The 19466-nt window shown below is 38.0% G+C and overlaps 1 protein-coding gene and 1 pseudogene across 1 annotated transcript in view; both read right to left on the bottom strand.

Moving 5' to 3' along the window:
- Positions 1-19466, bottom strand: part of CORIN (corin, serine peptidase) — a 189216-nt gene that overhangs the window by 109541 nt on the left and 60209 nt on the right. The window contains exon 5 of the mRNA XM_081813164.1: positions 1317-1498. Within this exon, the coding sequence (XP_081669290.1) occupies positions 1317-1498 (182 nt within the window). The remainder of the gene's footprint in view (positions 1-1316; positions 1499-19466) is intronic.
- LOC102734681 (small ribosomal subunit protein eS4, X isoform-like) lies at positions 9325-10123 on the bottom strand (annotated as a pseudogene).

The raw sequence follows: 19466 nt of genomic DNA, 5'->3' as shown, positions 1-19466 counted from the left end.
GGAGATCTTCACAATACATAAACCCAAGAGTTGACATATCTAGAATACATAAAGAAGTATAAATCAAGAACAAAAAGGCAAACTACCCAAACAAAGAATGGTAAAACACTTGCACAGATGCTTCATGAAAAGGGGTATTCACATCACCAAAATTTTTTGAAAAATTAATCAAACTCGTCAGGGAAATGCAACTTAAAACCACAAAAGGCCACAATACTATCATCAGGATTGGTAAAATGATGAAGACTGACAATAACAAGTGTTGGGGAGAATTTGGAGCAACTGCAGCTTTCACACCCTGCTGGTAGGAGGATAAATTGGTACAACCACTTTAAAAAACTTTTTGCTGAATAAATATATGGACTATGTTCAATCAAAGACATACACAAGAATAGTCAAAACATCACTATTCATAATAGCTAGAAGCAACTCAAATGTCCAGCCACAACTGAATAGAAAAATATATTGGGATGTAATATATTAGAATACTATGCAACAGTGAGAATGAATGAACCATAAGAGGAAAACATAAGGAATCTCTCAAACATAATGTTGAGCAAATGAAGCTAGATACAAAAGGAGTCCATCCTTCCCAATTCCACTGACACGAAGCTCAGAAGTAGGCAAGCCTATCTAAGATGTACAGAAATCACCTTAGGTGGCTTCTCTTAGAAGAGAGGTTTCTTGGGGCACCTAGGTGGCTCAGTTGGTTAGGCTGCTGCCTTCGGCTCAGGTCATGATCCCAGGGTCTTGGGATCGAGCCTCGTGTCGGGCTCCCTGCTCAGCCGGGAGTCTGCTTCTCCCTCTCCCTCTCCCGCTCCCCCTGCTGTGCTCTCTCTCTGTCTAATAAATAAATAAAACCTTAAAAAAAAAGAAGAGAGGTTTCTTTTGGGAGGGTAAGTGGACTGGAAGGGGGCTTGAAAGATTTTTGGGGATGCTGGACCTTTTGTGATTTGCTTCTTTCACTTAACAAAACATTTTCAAGGTTCATCCATACTGTATCATGCACAAGGAGTCCATGCATTTTTACTGTCAATTAATATTCCACTGCATGAATATACTATTTTTTAAAAATCCATACATTAGATGAAGAACATGTGGGTTGTTTCCACTTTTTGGTTACCATAAATAATGCCACTACGAACATTCATCATGTACAAGTTTTGTGTGATCTATTTCTTGATCTGGGTGCTGGTTATATGGGTCTGGTCACTTTCATAAAATGTATTGAAGTATACATTATTTGTATACATCCTTGTATGAACGGTATATTTCAGTAAAAAGTTTTTTAAATGAAATGAAACACGGACACCTACATTCCTTGCCTTTTTCCTGTTGTGGTGAGAAGCAAATCCTGCTGACATTGCTGCTTTCGGTTTGGTTTCTAAACTGGGAGCAGGTGAGGAAGTCAGGCCAGGAGGCATTCACCATCCCCAGGACTGATTCGCAACCCTCTTGGGCAGCCTCACAGAAGGACCTACAGGGCAGGAGTCCACGGCTAGAAGAAAACAAAAAGTGAAAATTAATATTTTTACTGACTCCTTCTTGAAATAACAATGAAATTAAAGTTGGCCACAAGTGCCGTGATACTATCTTAATTTATATTTACTACAGTCAACAACTTAAATTTCTACATTAAGTCCTAAAACAAGGATTGCAGCCACCCTATTCCCATGATTCTGGAGGGAATAAGCTAGGTCCATAGCATATCAGCCTACTATCTCTTGTAAAAGTATTTATCCCAATGATTTTTGTTTTTTAGATTTCCTGTGCTCAAGTAAACCTGTCAACCAAAGAAAGAGCTCTAGTTAATATCAAATGGAGTAAATTAACATAGAAAGGAAGGCCCCCAAATTGGAAAAGCAGAAGTAGGTCACAAAATAAGTTAATCTTGTTTCTTTAGCTTCCCTTTGAGAAATTAAAAGTATCTCTGAGAGGTAGACAGAAAGCTCCTCCTGGACCTCCACTGCCTCCCCAGAAAAAAATAGACAAGTGGCAACTCAGTTGTGTATCTACAGTAATAAACTATTTATCTTCACTTTTTAAACAGTTATTTATCTTCTCAGATTTCTCCTTTATCTTCTGCAAAATAGAAAAATGCAAACAACTGCTGTTAATGGTAAGAGTAATGATGCCCCCAGAGCTTGCCTTTATTCATCTGCCATGCAATCAAACCCTTCTGGACGAGAATGTTACAATTCCAGTTGTAAATGTAGAAATGTTACAAGGCAGGGACTTGTTCTCTTGCAGACCCAGCGGGCATTTCCTACTTTGCAGCCACAGAATGCCTCTCTCACCCCGGCTGGGGATCTGGCAAAGCCATTTCAAATGGTTTTAAGGAAACTGGGAAAGAAACTATACACGTCAGTCAAGGCAAAGCACACACTTCACTCGGTAGGGTCACTGGGATGTTGCACAATCATACAATATGAGATCTGTCACAAACCTTAAGCAATACCTGGTTCAAATCCTCCATTTGAGACAGGCCCAGGAAGATTCTGGGATGGACTCGAGATCACACATCTTCTTAATGGCAGAAGCAGGAAGAGAATCCAGCAGTTTGAACTTTTGTTTTATGTTCTATCTACTCTTCCATACTGTCTATTTTCACATAAGGACCAAATAATTCGGCCTTAAAAATCCCTTGATTAAACAAGCACATTAAAATTCCCCATTCATACTTCTCTGAATTGCAGAAACATAATGGGATACACCAGCTACTGAGTTAAAATAGAACTGATAAGAGTCTGTAATAGAATCTTGAGAGAGGGATCTTGTTCTATATACAAATATGGAAAAGGGGTACTCGACAATTACATTCAGATGTAAATGAATGTAATTTATTTCCTCTGAGGAACTTGTCTCAAAACTCAGTACCTTGTAGAATCCTGATCTCCACATAATTATCTACCTACTAAATTTTGTTAATGAAGATGTGGAAAGAGAGGTTTTGCATTTGAAAGATTAGGTTTGGGCTATAAAATTATGAATTGGTCCAGACAATTTCTTGGTGTAAAGAAGACAGCTGACCACCATCGGGAAATACATAGATATTTATAGGACTAAGAAAGTGTCACTTAAATAACATTTTAAATCTTATTTCAGAGGGGCACCTGGTGGCTCAGTTGGTTAAGCGACCCACCCTTGGTTTCGGCTCAGGTCATGATCTGGATGAGGAGCCTGCTTAGGATTGTCTCTCTCCCTCTGTCCCTCTCCTTCTCCACCCCATCACATGATCTCTCATTCTCTCTCTCTCTCTCAAAAAACAAAAATCTTATCCTAGAGAAGTTAGAGACTATATTTTCTCAAATAAAACTGAAGGACATGGTTGACGAATCAGATCATAGAATTCTTATGCAACTGCTTTGCAACACTTTGCTAGGCTCTGTTCTAAGTGCTTTACATGCATTAACTCACTCATTTCTCATTAAAGCCCTAAGTGATAAGTACTACTACTATCATCCCAAATATACAAATAAAAAAAAAAAAATGAAGCACAGGAAAACTAAGAGACTTGTCCAAGATCTCTGAGGTAGTGAATGTCAGAGCCAAGATTCAAACCCAGCCAGATTGATCCCAGGACCCACTTGGTTAACACTCTATTCATGTGAATCCATACTTCAGGAATGTGTGCTCCAAAAGCACAACTCAAGGTTAGTTCAAAACTTGATACTTAATATCAGAGATATTGCAGGCTTGGTTCCAGACCGCCACAATAGAATATTGTGAATATCACAATAAAACAAATCAAATGAATTTTTTGGTTTCCCATTGCATATAAAAGTTACATTAACACTATGCTACAGTCTATTAAGTATGCAATACATGTCTAAAAAAACAATGCACTGTGTACATACCTGAATTAAAAAATACTTTACTGCTAAAAATGCTAATCATCATCTGAGCTTTCAGTGAGTCATAATCTTTTTGCTGGTGCAGGGTCTTGCCTAGATGTTCGTGGCTGCTGACTGATCAGGGTGGGGGCTGCTGAAGGTAGGGGTGACTGTGGCAACTGCTTAAAATAAGACAACAGTGAAGTTTGCTACATCCTTGGACTCTTCCTTTCATGAGCAATTTCTCTGCAACAGTGATGCTGTTTGGTAGCATCTTCCCCACAGAGGAACTTTCAAAATTCAAGTCAATCCTCTCAAATCTTGCCACTGCCTGATAAGCTAAGTTTATGTTCTATTCTAAATCCTTCACTATCATTTCAATAATTTTCACAGCATCTTCACCAGGAGTAGATCCCACCTCAAGAATCCACTTTCTTTGCTGATCCATGAGAAGCAACCCCTCATCTGTTCAAGATGAATCATGAGATTGTAGCAATTCAGTCAAGTCTTCAGGCTCCACTTCTCATTCTAGTTCTCTTGTTATTTCCACCACACCTGCACTTACTTCCTCCACTGAAGTCTGGAACCCCTCAAAGTCCTCCATGAGGGTCGGAATCCACTTCTTCCAAACTCCTGTTCATGTTGGTATTTGGATCTTTCTCCATGAATCATGAATGTTCTTAATGGCATCTCGAATGATGAATCCTTTCCAGAAGGTTTTCAATTTACTTTGCCCAGATCGATCAGAAGAATCACTATCTGTGGCAGCTATAGTCTTATGAAATGTATCTCTTCAGTAATAAGACTTGAAAGTCAAAATGGATCCTTGATCCATGGGCTGCAGAATGGATATTTTGTTATGAGGCATGAAAACATTAATCTCATTTTATGTCTCCAACAGAGAGAGAGCTCTTAGGTAACCAGGTGCATTGTCGATGGGCAGTGATATTTTGAATCTTTTTTTTTTTTTTTTTTCTGAGCAGTAGATCTGGCTTAAAATATTCAGTAAATCATGGTTGTAAATAGATGTGCTATTATCCAGGCTTTGTTGTTCTATTTATAGAGCACAAGCAGAATAGATTTGGCATAATTCTTAAGGGCCCTAGAGATTCTGGAAAGGTATATAAACTATGGCTTCAACTGAAAGTCAACAACTGCATTAGCCCCTAACAGGAGAGTCAGCTTGTCCTTTGAAGCTCTGAAGCCAGGCATTGACTTCTCTCTAGCTCTGAAAGCCCCCGATGGCATCGTCTTCCAAGACAAGGCTGTTTCATCTACACTGAAAATCTGTTGTCCAGTGTGGCCACCTTGATTAATTATTTAGCTGGATCTTCTGGGCAACTCACCGCAGCTTCTCCACCAGCACTGGCTGCATCACCTTGCACTTTTATGTTCTAGAGAAGGCTTCTTTTCTTAAACCCCATGAACCAACCTCTGATAGCTTCAAACTTTTCTTGGGTAGCTTTTTCACTTCTCTGTCTTCACAGAATTGAAGAGAGTTAGGGCCCTGCTTTAAGCTTTAGGATTATGTTTTGGCTTAAGGCGATGTTGTGGCTGGTTTGATCTTCTATCCAGGCCACTCAAACTGTCTCCATATCAACAAGGCTGTTCTGCTTTCTTATCATGCATGTGTTCACTGGAGTAGCACTTTTAATCTCCTTAGAACTTTTCCTTTGCAGTCACAATTCGGGGGTGTGGCACAAGAGGCCTAGTTTTGGCCTATCTTGGCTTTTGATACTCCTTGCTTACTAAGCTTAATCATTTCTAGTTTTTGATTTAAAATATAAACACGTAACTCTTCCTTTCACTTGAATACTTAGAGTCCATTATAGGGTTATTAATCGGCCTAATTTTTACATTGTTGTGTCTCAGGGAATAGAGGGGACTGAAGGGAGGGAGACTGACAGGGGAAGGCCAGGGGAACGCACAGCACTTACCAATTAAGTTCACCCTCTTATGTGAGTGTGGTTCATGGCACTCCAAAACAGTTACAACAGTACATCAAAAATCACTGATGACAGATCATCATAACAAATATAATACTAATGAAAAGGTTTGAAATACTGCAAGAATTACCAAAATGTGACACAGAGATATGAAGTGAGCAAAGGCTGTTGGCAACATGGTACCTAGACTTGCTCGACACGGGGTTGCCGAACATTTATTAAAAAATGCAACACCTGTGAAGCACAATAAGGCAAAGAGCAATTAAACCAGGCATGCTTGCATGCACTTTCTGAGTGGACCAACAATATACACAGGGTTGGGTTCTCCCTTCATTCCACAAACTCCTAGTTAACCTGCAATGAATCAGTATTTGCCAAAGGAGCTAAGGAACACCAGGGAAGGATAAAGTCATTTCTCTTTTTTTTCCACGTGTGAGACAGCCCTGAGTAAAAAAGCAATCTGGGTTTGTCTTCAGCATTCTTCCCTTGCCTTCTAGTCCCTGACCTCGGTCCCAGTTTCTGACACCATCCTGGCCACCTCACTTAGATGGCCATCTCCACCAGAGTATTTCTGGCTCATCAACATTTTCTTCCCTTCCTACAATCAAAACTACATTCCCCAAATGATCAGATCCCAATTAGGCTGCCAAAGAAGAAGGATGAAAATAACACAGAGTAATTCATAATAACAGATGGACACTTAACCCTCCCAAAGGTTTTTTGCATCATTAGAAGATTGTTTGCTGGAGCAAAGGAATCTCTAATTGATGGAATGCCAGGTGCCATCTACAGGGGGAAACATTCATCCAACATAGTCGGGGGGGGGAGTGCAGGGAAAGGTCTTTGAGAAGTTGTCTGTCTACACACAGGGCCCAATTCTCCCAAGAGGTTTCTGGACCTTTCCTCACTTCTGAACCCCTATTTTTGGATGACTCCACATCTTTTCTCAGAATCTTCTATAAGAGCAATAAAGTTTCACCCAAGGGCCCAGCAGACTATTTTCATGTTCTAAAGCTGAGTCTTATCTCAGAAACTGACTGTTACTGACTCTTACCACGGTCATCTTCTGCAGGAAAACGTAAGTCTACCATTCTAAAACTTCCATACTCCTCACTGTCTGATATTGGGCCAACAGTTCACTCACACCAAGACTCACACTTTCCTCGTTTGAAAAGTGAGGGGTTTGAACGAGCTGATTTTCCATGGTCCTTTTGCTGCTAACATTCTGTAAATCAAAATTAATTCTTTAACATAATACTTCTCAGAGGAGCAGTGATAATCCTACCAGCTTTGCTAAATTTCAAAAGGTAACAGACACTTTTTCTTGAGATTTGTTCTGGGAATATATAGAAACATTAAAATACCATTAGGCCTTCCATTCTAAAAATAGGACCTAAGAAAAATGTCTAGAGTGTTTCCAAATAGCTCTCTTAAGAGGTGTAACCAACCGAGACCCATAAGCTTCAAATTGCTGGACCAGGACATGTGAAATAGTGATAGAGTATTTATAACAAGGAGCCCTTTCAAACAGTGAGTAAAACGAGGAACCATTTGTTCTTGCTTTGCAGGAAATCCAACTGCCTATGAGGGGTTGAAGTATTTGGCTTTTCATCACATGGAACAGTGTGGTGAGACAGACCACACTATTTTGGAACATGAGTGTCTATATCCAAGCAGCAAGCTGACTGACATCTGAAAACAGTGCTCTGCACAGGGAAAGAGTTGGATTTGGCTATCAGAATACTATTTTAGAACTGGTGATTATTTTAAATTGACGTGTGAAGTGCTTTTGGTGTTACAAGTCCCTAACACATTTCAACTAAAGTTCAAAAAGAGAACTGTTATGTTACATCATCTCTGTAATTATTTGTTGAAACAAATACATATAAACAAATATATAAATAATTCTGTTATATAGTGGTAGTGAAGCTTTTATGGTATTGTCACTAGGAAGAACATTCTAAAATAATTAACCAAAAAAAGGGGCAGATTTTACCTATATAATTTTTAAAAATTTTTTATTTAAATTCAGTTTAGTTAACATATAGTGTATTACTAGTTTCAGGGGTAGAATTTAGTGATTCATCAGTTGCTTATAACATCCAGGGCTCATTCCATGAAGTGCCCTCCTTAATGCCCATCACTCCATTACCCCCTCCTCCCACCCACCTCCCTTCTAGCAACCCACAGTTTGTTTCTTAGAGTTAAGAGTCTCTTGTGGTTTGCCTCCCTCTCTGTTTTTATCTTATTTTATTTTTCCTTCCCTTCGCCTATGATCATCTGTTTTGTTTCTTAAATTCCACATATAAGTGAAAGAAATCATACAGTATTTGTCTTTCTCTGACTGACTTATTTCGCTTAGCATAATACCCTCTAGTTCCATGCACATCATTGCAAATGGCAAGATTTCATTCTTTTTGATGGCTGAATAATATTCCACTGTATATACCTATATAATTTTTAGTGAATTTATCTACTAAAATTGTTTGCTTTATTTACAAAAAAATTACAGTTTTTTTCCTTTACTGTGCCCTTTGACCAGTATCTTCCCATTACTCCCCAAATTTATAAATGCTATCTGCAAAAAAAGGTCTGATAAAGACATAATGTTAAAATTATTGAACAAGCTATGGCCACAAAGTAGGCTTATATAGTTATGGATTTTTAAATGTTACAAATCACTTTTTCTAATTTTTTACTTTGACCTACTTTTTGACTTACAGACAATTTATAAAAACATTACAGAAAGTTTCCATATATCCTTCATCCAAGCTCCCCCAAGGCAAACATCTTATGTAACTGCAGTATAATTATCAGAATCAGAAAATTAATATTGGTACAATACCTTTAAGAACTCTATTCAAATATTCCTACGATCTCCACTCAGGGTCTCACGTTGCATTTAGTTGACACTTTTTATTTTTGGCACATAAACTAAACTTTAAGTACATTAGAAGAGCTTAGGATTTAAAACTCTTTTACCACTAAAAAAAGAGAAAAAAAATCTCTGTGGCCGGCAGACCCTAAGATGGTCCCAATGATCCCCACCTCCTGATATTCATGCCCTGTGTAAGCCCCTCCCTCCCCTTGAGTGTCAGTCAGCCTAGAGACTTGCTTGCAACCAATACAAGGCAATGAGATGTCTCATCCATCATTAGGGTACATAAGATTATGACTTCTCTATTGCTAGCAGACTCTCTCCCTTACTGGATTTGATGAAGCAAGTTGTCATATTGTGGGGCCCACATGGCAAGGGCTTAAGAGTGGCCTCTGGCCAACAGCCAGCTAGAAACAGACCCTTGGTCCAACAACTCTTGAGGAACTAAAATTCTTCCAACATGATTCAAATAAGACCTCAACCCTGGCTAATACCTTGATTGTACCCATATGACAAACCCTAAAGCAGAGGACCCACATAAGTCATTCTTAGATTGAGAATCCACAGAAACTATGGGATAATAGATAGGTATTGTTGTTATTTTTTTTATTTTTTATTTTAATCCTGCTGTATTATCTTTAATTAAGTAAAAAGACTTCCAGTCATGTCACCCAGAGACCCTTTCCCCACTGCTCTGTTTGGCCAACCGTCTCTTGTCTCTCTCTTCAGCAATGGTGAGGCAGATACTCTTTCCACAGGGAAGAGAAATCCATGGTTTGTTGCCTTTGCCAACAACAAAAATATCAGAGAGCTGGGTGGCAAAGTTGTTGCTATCGGCATCTTTCACATGAACTACATCAAAAGAACTAGGGTGTCTCTCTCTGTTGGTGATCACACCAATTTTCCCCAGGTTAGCACCTCTGATCACCATAGTGTCAAACTTGATGAAATCAGTAATCTGTCCAGTCTCCAAATCAGTGTGAATGGTGTCATTCACTTTGATGAGGGATTGGGATAGTGGGTGATGCAAGTATCACGGGTCACCAGATGAGGAATTCCTCCCCCCCAACCCCCAAAGATGTTTCTCCCTTTACACAATTTATACTTGGCCTCCTCAGGTGTAATCCAGTGAATAGCAAAGTGACCCTTAGTGTCACAGATCGGATGGAAATTCTCCCCAGTCCTGTCAATGCTGATGACATCTATAAAACCAGCAGGGTAGATTATATCAGTTTGAACTTTGCCACCAATCTTAATAAAATGCTGTATACAGATCTTCTTTACTTCATCTCCTATTAGGTCATAGTTAAGTCTGGTTCCTTAGGAAAAAGATGAGAGGGAGACATTCTTTTAGCTTATGGGAACCAGTAGATGGACGAGGGGCAAACACACCCAGTCAGCTTATCTAGCATCCTATGCTTTGGAACTGCTACATGCTTCAGATGCTTCCTGGGACCATTAGACATGGCTCTGCTAAGCACAAAAAGAGCTAGATGTGCATTGTTGTAAGCTGTTAAATTTGTGGTAATTTGTTAAGCAGCAGTAGGTAACTAATATACTTTTCTTTGATATATCACTTGGTCAGAAACATGCTACTGAGTTAGATGTATTCATTGACAAAACTCATACAATCATTTTTTAAAAACATACTCCTAAATTTTCTTTGTTAAGCTGAGCTGCTCCGTGGACAAGGCTTACAAAGTCATAGTCACAGGCAGCTCCCAAAGCTGCAGACCTTCGTCATGAAAAGAATGTTAAGACTTGCAAGGTAATTGACACTTATTTCCTCCTTTTACATTGTGAGGAAACTGAAACCTAAAAAAGAGATCTCATAGGCAGATACTATGACTCCAGCCCAGTGCTCCAAAGTGTGTCACCTAGCTGGCCTCTTTGCATAAACATGAGCCACAGGTAACACAGGAATAAATCCACAAATGAGACAAGAGCATGACTTCATCACCGCTGCTGGAAAACACAAAAATAACAGATGGCATGTTCTCTCTTTGATGGACCAACAGTGTCAACTTCTTATGTAAGCACATTCTGTTGGCCTCAAGAGACCATAAGAGCTATGGTTTAGATGGGGTAGGACAGAGGTAGGAAAGAGGTTTCCTTGGTTTCCAAGTTCACTGAACATGGAGATAGAAAAGTGTACAAGAGAATGTTTGCATGTCCTTGTCCCACATCAGAAGAGAAATAAGAGGAAATGTCAGGGTAGGTGGGGGTCATATTGGTCTGAAGCTCTTTAAAAGCAAGGCCTATGTCTGTCTTATTTTTTATGTGTAATAGCCATGGTTCCAGCAGGAAAGAAACGACCCACTGAAGTAGGATCACTGCAGAGCTTTGAAGGAAAGGACCACTTAACAAAGGTGCTGGCAGGGTTTAGGAAAACCAACAAGGGGTAGTGTACTATGCTGGGACAGGTTCTGTTAGCACCCAGTCTTGAGGAACAAGGAAAGGAGCAGTTATTGGAACTTAGAGAAATCCATAGGGAGAAGGCTGGTAGGAGCCACAGCCTCTCACAGGGGAATGCAGGCAACCCATGCAGAAATCAGCAGTTTGGTTTTTTCAGGGAGCCAGTTGACTAGCAAACCACTCGATGAAAGTATAAATCAGGTCATCTCTTACAGAAGAAAAATTGTTTTTAACTCCTCTGAAAGGAATAGTACTGTCATGCACTTCTTGAACCAGATAAAAATATTATGTCAATATTAACTCAACCCCCTCACCACCACAGCCCCCACTTCTCCTTTGATATACGTGATCTTCTTGGTGGTAATACTATCTACCCAAGTCCCAAGCCCAGAAACCTTTGCCTTGTCCTCAACCCCAAAATTCATATGCAGTTAATCACTAAGTGCTGCTAATTTTACTTCTTAAAATTCCCTAAAATATGTTTGTTCTCTCCCCATTTTATATCCTAGTAAAATTTAACTAGTTGTAGTTCCCCTAATATACGATAGATCTAGAATGTTACTCTACCTGAAATGCCTTCCTATTCCACCTTGTCTACATGGCAAACCTTTTTCCATCCTCTAAAACCAATTTAGCTGTTACTTCCTCCCTGGTAGTAGCCTTCCCTAATAATGCCAGATGGAAAGAGTTCTTCCTCTGTCTCTCTGCTACCCCCACACTTGGTAAACTGATCACACTGTACAACAATTTAATTGTTTTCATGTCTGGTCCCCTATTATGCTGAGTTCTTTGAAGGCAGAACTTTATTTTATTCATCCCTACATCCCCAGCATCAAACTATGCACCTGGCACATTGCAGGTACCAATAAATGCTTGCTAAAAGCATAAATAAAATGGAAACACCAACAGATGTTCAGGTTTCCCTCATCTCCTGGATTCTCATGTCCTCACAGATCTCAGTGAAGTTTCGCTGAACAACACTCTGCTTAAAATTGCCCCTCTTGCCACCACACTCCCACTTTCCCAATGCTCGCCAATTCCTTGCTGAAATTTTTTCCATTGCACTTATCACTGTCTGATATACTACTATTTATTTATTTTAATTTTTTATTTGTTACCTATTTATTTGCTTATTTCCCTTCAAAATAATAGAAGTTCCATGAGGTCAAGGATCTCATTTTGTTTGTAGCTTTATACCTAATGGGTACTACTATTTATGTATTTATTTTAATTTTTTATTTGTTATCTATTTATTTGCTTATTTCCCTTCAATATAATAAAAGTTCCATGAGGTCAAGGATTTCATTTTGTTTGCGGCTTTATACCTAGTATGTGCAGTCAGCAAATACTTGTTGACAAAATAAAGGAATCACATGCAGGGGCTAATTCAGTGGCCTGCTTGGAATAAAGCTGTCAGCAGAGCTGGGATCAGAACCATCACTACCTAACTCTCAACTTATATGGATTATACAAGAGCTCATGCTGGCCCTGCTCATGTGATTTCCTCCCCATTAGGTCAGCAAATTTTACAAGTACTGTTCAATCTTGAAATAATTCTCATGTAAGAGGAAAATGTCAGTAAAATTGTTATGGATGAAAACTCTACAGATTAAGTGCCTTGTTTATATGCCAATAGTAGGGGGTCACCCTTAAAATAGAAAAACAAGGAAATACCAACAGATAAACACAGCTTGAATTAAGATGAGTGTGAATAATGTAAAACCACACAACCACTCCTGAAAGGGAATATGAAACTCCACACAACTTGTAACCAACACAATCCTGATTCTCATTAATACTTGGCATACTACCAGGGCCCATGGGATAGAGGATTAACAAATCACAAAAGAAACTTGCAATTGTTAAATTATTTTTGCAGCTGTTTTGATTTTTTGTACATCATAAAATGATGCCTGACATATGGATCTTCAAATGAATTGAATCAGAAATATTAAATCTAAATTCTAGTCACATCCGTGTAATACCAATGAATTGTTGAGGAGAAAAGTAAGCAAATGACTCCACTGAGCTTGATAAAATGTGTGTGCTTGAGACCCTGTCAGTGATGTGACAGGGCATTGTCAGAAAGAGCTGAGCTGTCATGACCTGATTCTCCAGCTTTATGTCTTTGTGAAATAAAAGTAGTATGAGTTATCTGACTATATCTTACCCACATTTGGAGCCATTTTGGCTCATAAAATGGAAACTTACTTATCATTTAATATTTATGTATAATGCCAAAAGGCAGACAAGATTAACTGTTAGATTAGTCTAGCAGACTACACTAGATTAACTGATGTTGAAAAGGAAAGAGTCATACAATTGACCATTTCAACAGCCATGTAGTCAGCACTGGTTTGGCTAAAAAAGCCTGCTGCTTTCCAGTTTGTTGATAAACTCAGGGAAGTAAGTGGCAAATGGCTTTCAGAATATACCAACAAAGCTCATCTTTATTTGACTACTGATCTATATAAATTTTTAAAATTATAATTATGAAAAAAATGTTAATTCTGTAATGTTTCCATTCATTCCCAAATGTGACACAATAGAGTTCTTGGGACGTAGATAAAATCTTTAGTAAAATAAATTAGCAGTATATAATTAGTCTCCACTTAGAAAAAGATAATAAAATAAGCCTATTCTGACTTGATATAATAAATGAATACTTCAAAAAATTGTTTTAAAGCAAGCTATATTTTCCAATTAGCTTTTAAGATGATTTCAGGGTCACATTTACGCAGGAGATTGGCCCATGCTGTCTTATAAAATAACACATCTAAGAACACAGTAAGCCCTCCAAAATTACATTAGAAACACATAAATTTTACTCTCTTATTACATTGTCAGTAAAATTTAATTCAGAAATGACATGGCAATACAATGCTGTGCTGTAGTAGAAACTGTGAGTATAAATTGGATGATGGGGGAGATGTTTTAGAATTCTAGCATAGCAAATATTTTTTAATTATTCCAGTAATAATTTTGGTACCCATCTTGATTATTCACCTAGAGGCCATTTTAGTAATATGGCCATCTTTAGCAATATGAAGGAGTCAGAATAGGAAGACCAAAGCATCTGTATATTTGAAATGACAGGGAACTTTTATTGTAACTTTAAGTAATGAGAACTGGAGTATGGGCTCATTTTTTCCAGGGAACTCTGCTGCTTCTAAAAGGAAACCTAGGGCATTTTTGAGAAATGAACAAATTGTGCCTTCCAAAAGGCAATTTTTAATATCACTTGTTTCTTTTAACATTTTTCTTCCTCCCTAGGGACTGAAACAAAAATGGGCTTAGACTTTTATTTATCCACAAAGATTTTAGCAAAAGCAAAAGCTTAAAAGATGAACATAAAGTGAATGGAAGTTAGCAACATAGCAGAATTCCAATCTTGATTTATTATCAAAATTTTAGAAACAAAAACCAAAGACACCATAAAAAAAAAAAAAGCCAACTACAGGCCAATATTGCTGATGAACATAGATATAAAAATCCTCAACTGAAATATTAGAAAACCACATTCAACAATACATTAAAAGGATCATTCACCACGATCAAGTGAAATTTATTCCAGGGATGCAAAGATAGTTCAGTTGATTTGCAAATCAATTAACATTATACACTACATCAAGAAAACAAATAATAAAAACCATATGATCATCTCAATAGATGTGGCAAAGCATTTGACAAAATTCAACATCCAAAATTCAACTATCAACAAAGTGGGTTTAGAGGAAACATACCTCAACATAATAAAGGCCATATATAAAAAACCCACAGCCAACGTCATACTCAATGATAAAAAACTGAAAGTTTTTCCTATAAAATCAGGAACAAGACAAAGATGTCCACTCTCACCCTCTTATTAAACATAATCCTGGAAATCCTAGCCACAGCAATCAGAAAAGAAAAAGAAATAAGAGGCATCCATATTAGTAAGGAAAAAGTTAAATTGCTGCTATTTGCAGATGACATACTATATATAGAAAATCCTAGAGTCCACCAAAAAACTATTAAAAGTAATAAGTGAAGTCAGAAAAGTCACAGAAATCAGAAATCTGTAGTGTTACTATACACTAACAACAAAATAGCAGAAAGAGAAATTAAGAAAACAATTCCATTTACAACTGCTCCAAAAATATTAAAATACCTCAGAATAAACTTAACCAAGGAGGTGAAAGACCTGTACCCTGAAAACTATAAAACGCTGATGAAAGAATTGAAGATGACACAAACAAATGGAAAGACACCCCATGTTCATGGATTAGAAGAATTAATATTGTTAAGATGTCCATACTCCCCAAAGCAATCTACAGATTCAATACAGTCCCTATCAAAATACCAAGACATTTTTCAGAGGACTAGATCAAATAATACTAAAATTTAGATGGAACCACAAAAGACCTCAAATAGTCAAAGCAATTTTGAGAAATAAGAACAAAGCTGGAGGTATCACAACCCCAGACTTCAAGATATACTACAAAGCTATAGTAATCAAAATAGTATGGTACCAACACAAAAAATAGACACATAGATCAATAAAACAGAAGTCAGAAATAAACCCACAATTTTATGGTCAATTAATCTACGATACAAGAGGCAAGAATACACAACGAGGAAAGGACAGTCTCTTCAACAAATGGTGTTGAGAAAACTGTACAGCTGCATGCAAAAGAATTAAACTGGACCACTTTCTTTTTTTTTTTTTTTAAGATTTTATTTATTTATTTGAGACAGAGAGAATGAGAGACAGAGACCATGAGAGGGAGGAGGGTCAGAGGGAGAAGCAGACTCCCTGCCGAGCAGGGAGCCCGATGCGGGACTCGATCCCGGGACTCCAGGATCATGACCTGAGCTGAAGGCAGTCACTTAACCAACTGAGCCACCCAGGCGCCCCTGGACCACTTTCTTTTATAATTCACAAAAATAAACTCTGGGGTGCCTGGGTGGCTCAATCAGTTAAGCATCCAACTCTTGGTTTCAGCTCACATCATGATCTCAGGGTCATGATATTGAGCCCCGCATCGGGCCCTGTGCTCAGTGGTGGGTCTGCTTAAGATTCTCTCCCTCTACCCCTCCCGTACTCATGCTCGCTCATTCACTCTCTCATTCTTGCTCTCTAAAATAAATAAATACTTCTTTAAAAAAATAAATAAACTGGATTAAAGACCTAAATATGAAACCTGAAACCATAAAATTCCTAGAAGTAAATACAGGCAGTAATCTCTTTGATACTAGCCATAGAAACATTTTCCTTGATATGTCTCCTCTAGCAAGGAAAACAAAAGCAAAACGAAACTATTGGGACTACACCAAAATAAAAAGCTTTTGCACAGTGAAAAAAACTATCAACAAAACAAAAAGGCAACTTACTGAATGGGAGAAGATATTTGAAAATGATGTATCTGATAAGGGGTTAATATCCAAAATATATAAAAAACTTATACAACGCAACACCAAAAAAAACCCAATTAAAAAATGGGCAGAGGACCTGAATAGGTATTTTTCCAAAGAAGACATACAGAGCATGAAATGATGCTCAACATTACTAATCAGGTTTAGAAGGTGGGAAGAATGGGGAAAAAAATGCAAATCTTGCATCTCTGAAAGAAGTGATGAAGTTTATACCCTCCCAGAAAATTCACTTATCATCATTGACTACTCTGTCAATAATAGTAAGTTACTGTTCATGGAGAAGTTACTCTGTGCCATATAGTGTAGGCCATGTATGGGTACTTTATATAAATCATTCTGTTTAACACACACAAATGCAGCTTATGAAGGCTCTCATTATAGAGATGAGTAAACTGCGGGTCAGAAGGCTAACTAAAATGCCCAAGGTCTTATAACTGGCAATTGGCAGAATTAGGTTTCATCTGCCCCCAAACTTTCAAGTGCTTTTTTTTTTTTTAAGATTTTATTTATTTGAGAGAGATTGAGAGAGAGAGAAAGAGAGCACGAGGGGCAAAGGGAGAACAACAAGCAGACTCTCCACTGAGCAAGGAGCCCGACATAGGGCTCGATCCCAGGACACCCGGACCATGCCCTGAGCCGAAGGCAAACCCTTAACCGACTGAGCCACCCAGGAGCCCCTCAAGTGCTTTCTCTGTAGTTGCCAGATTAAATTTTCTAATTTCCAGTCAACATACTTATTTGGGAAAAAGCAGAGCATTTTTTAAGAAGCTCATTTGAAGAAACACGTTTGATTCCTATCACAATCCTACAGGGATTAAGTACATTAACAGAAAACTGGTCCTGTAGTTCCTAGGTTTGAAATATAATCTTGAATCTCAAGTAATCTGGCTAAATGAAGAATTTTCATTTCATTTCCACAGCTATTAAGAATTTCTGCAAAGGACCTAGTGACAAATCTATAGTCCAGAGGGAAAAAAAAATTAATAGCAAACATGTCAAGTTTTTAATGTTAAGGACTCATCTCATGAGCACAGAGTTTCTCTGCAAAGTATCAGAAGATGTGAGTGGGGTGACGGTCACCCCACATTAGCAGGTCTCCTGGGTGTCTTCTAGAAGCAAAACTGGACCTTCCAAGCCAAACTGACCCCCCTTCAGTTTTGACAATATTATAGGCCCATTATTTAAACAACTTGGGTATGAGTGACAATTATACATCAAAAGCATGTGTTTGCAATACCTGTTTTCTCTTCCAGAGACCTTAATTGTATCTGGTGTGTCAAAAAGCCATCCAGAAACAACTGTTACTCTCCTGGCCCAGGAATTGTGGATTTCTCTCCAGCTACTTGCTGATATTTTTAAGCTACTCCTGCTAACACATATATTTTTAAGGCTATCCAAATGACTTATCAATGAGATCTCTATAGTTTGAGATAAATTTCATTGAATCCATATAAATTATGTACCACTTCAGTTAGCCTGTGTTATAGTATATGATATACGTATTTATTAATAGCAACCCTCGTCTAAATAAAAACTGTTAACGTTTATTGTTATAAAATGTAGTTAATGAGCATTTGAGGTCTCAAAGGGGCAGGTTAAAAACCACACTATTTATATACCCCACTAATCTTTTTAAACTAAAATTTACACATTAGCTATTTTGTCTAGGATGGAATATAAGCAATTCTCCATTATTTGAATAGTTAGAGAAAATTAGTATAATGGATGATCGAAAATAATGAAATACAAGAAAACTGTATTTACCCTATTTTCTACAATACATTTTACCTTTATGAACTTACTTTGCTTATTAAATTTAGCTTCTGGTTTCCATGCACACACTAAATGACAGCAGGAAGCACTGGTCTGGAAGTATAATTATAAAATTAAATATAATAATAAAAAATAGGATAAGTCCCCAAAGCATACCTGAAAAGTGACTATAAATTATTATCCATTATAACAGAAAATGGAAAACACTTACAGGAGAGCATTTTTTCAGGATGAACCAGGTCAGGAGAAAAACAAATTTTACCTAAAAGTGCCCTGAAGACTATGAGGAGCTTAACCGGAATTTTACAACTGGTTTAAGTGAGAGTGGAGATTGAGTTATATTAAGAAGGAAGACCAAAATGAATTCAGAGTCCCCAGGAAGCTTTCTTTCATTGTTTTATTTATGCACCCATATGACTCCATAGAGAAATTCAAGAAAAGAGTGGTAAGTGAAAATGTTTGAAATTAAGAAGTGGAACAAGAATCCAACTCCAACAGCCTTGAGTATTCGACCTAATTTTCTTTTAATCCATATGTATTCCACATTCTTTTTTTGCAATCCTTCAATACTTAATATATGTTAGAAATACTCTTTATGCTCTTAATTTCATTAGTACTACCTCACCTTCTCAACCCATTGATTTGATAGCCGTTGCTAACATTTCTTGAGCTCTTCATAAAAGCCAGGGCACCCTCTGTCATTTGATCCTCATGTGAACTTTGCAAAGGAGGTTCAGCTATTATCTCCATTTTACAGGTGAGAAGGATGAGGCACGTGGCCCCATAGCCTGCTTTCTTAGCCACTGTCGTGTGTTGAATGGAGGGCCCCAAAATGATGTGTCCATGTCCTAACTTCTGGAATCTGTGAATGTTGCCTTATTTGGAAAAAAAAAGGTCTTTGTGGGCATAATTAAGTCAAGAACCTTGAGATGATGAGATCATCTTGGGCTACCTAGACCAATGACAAGTGTCCTCACGAGAGCGAGAGACACACAGAGAAAGCTATGTGAGGATGGAGGGAGAGCGTGGGGTGACGTGGCCATAGGTCAAGGAAAGCCTGAAACCACCAGAAGCAGGTGAAAGGAGAAAATGATTTCTACCCCCTCACAACCCCCACAGGGAGCATGGCCTTGTCAGATTTTACATCTCTAGTTTCTAGAACTGTGAGAGAACAAAGGTCTGTTTAAGCCACCCAACTTGTAGTAA

Source organism: Leptonychotes weddellii, chromosome 2 (genome assembly GCF_054177405.1).
Source record: "Leptonychotes weddellii isolate Sample4059 chromosome 2, ASM5417740v2, whole genome shotgun sequence".
Classification (NCBI taxonomy): Eukaryota; Metazoa; Chordata; class Mammalia; order Carnivora; family Phocidae; genus Leptonychotes; species Leptonychotes weddellii.
This window is presented reverse-complemented; position numbering and strand designations above follow the sequence as displayed.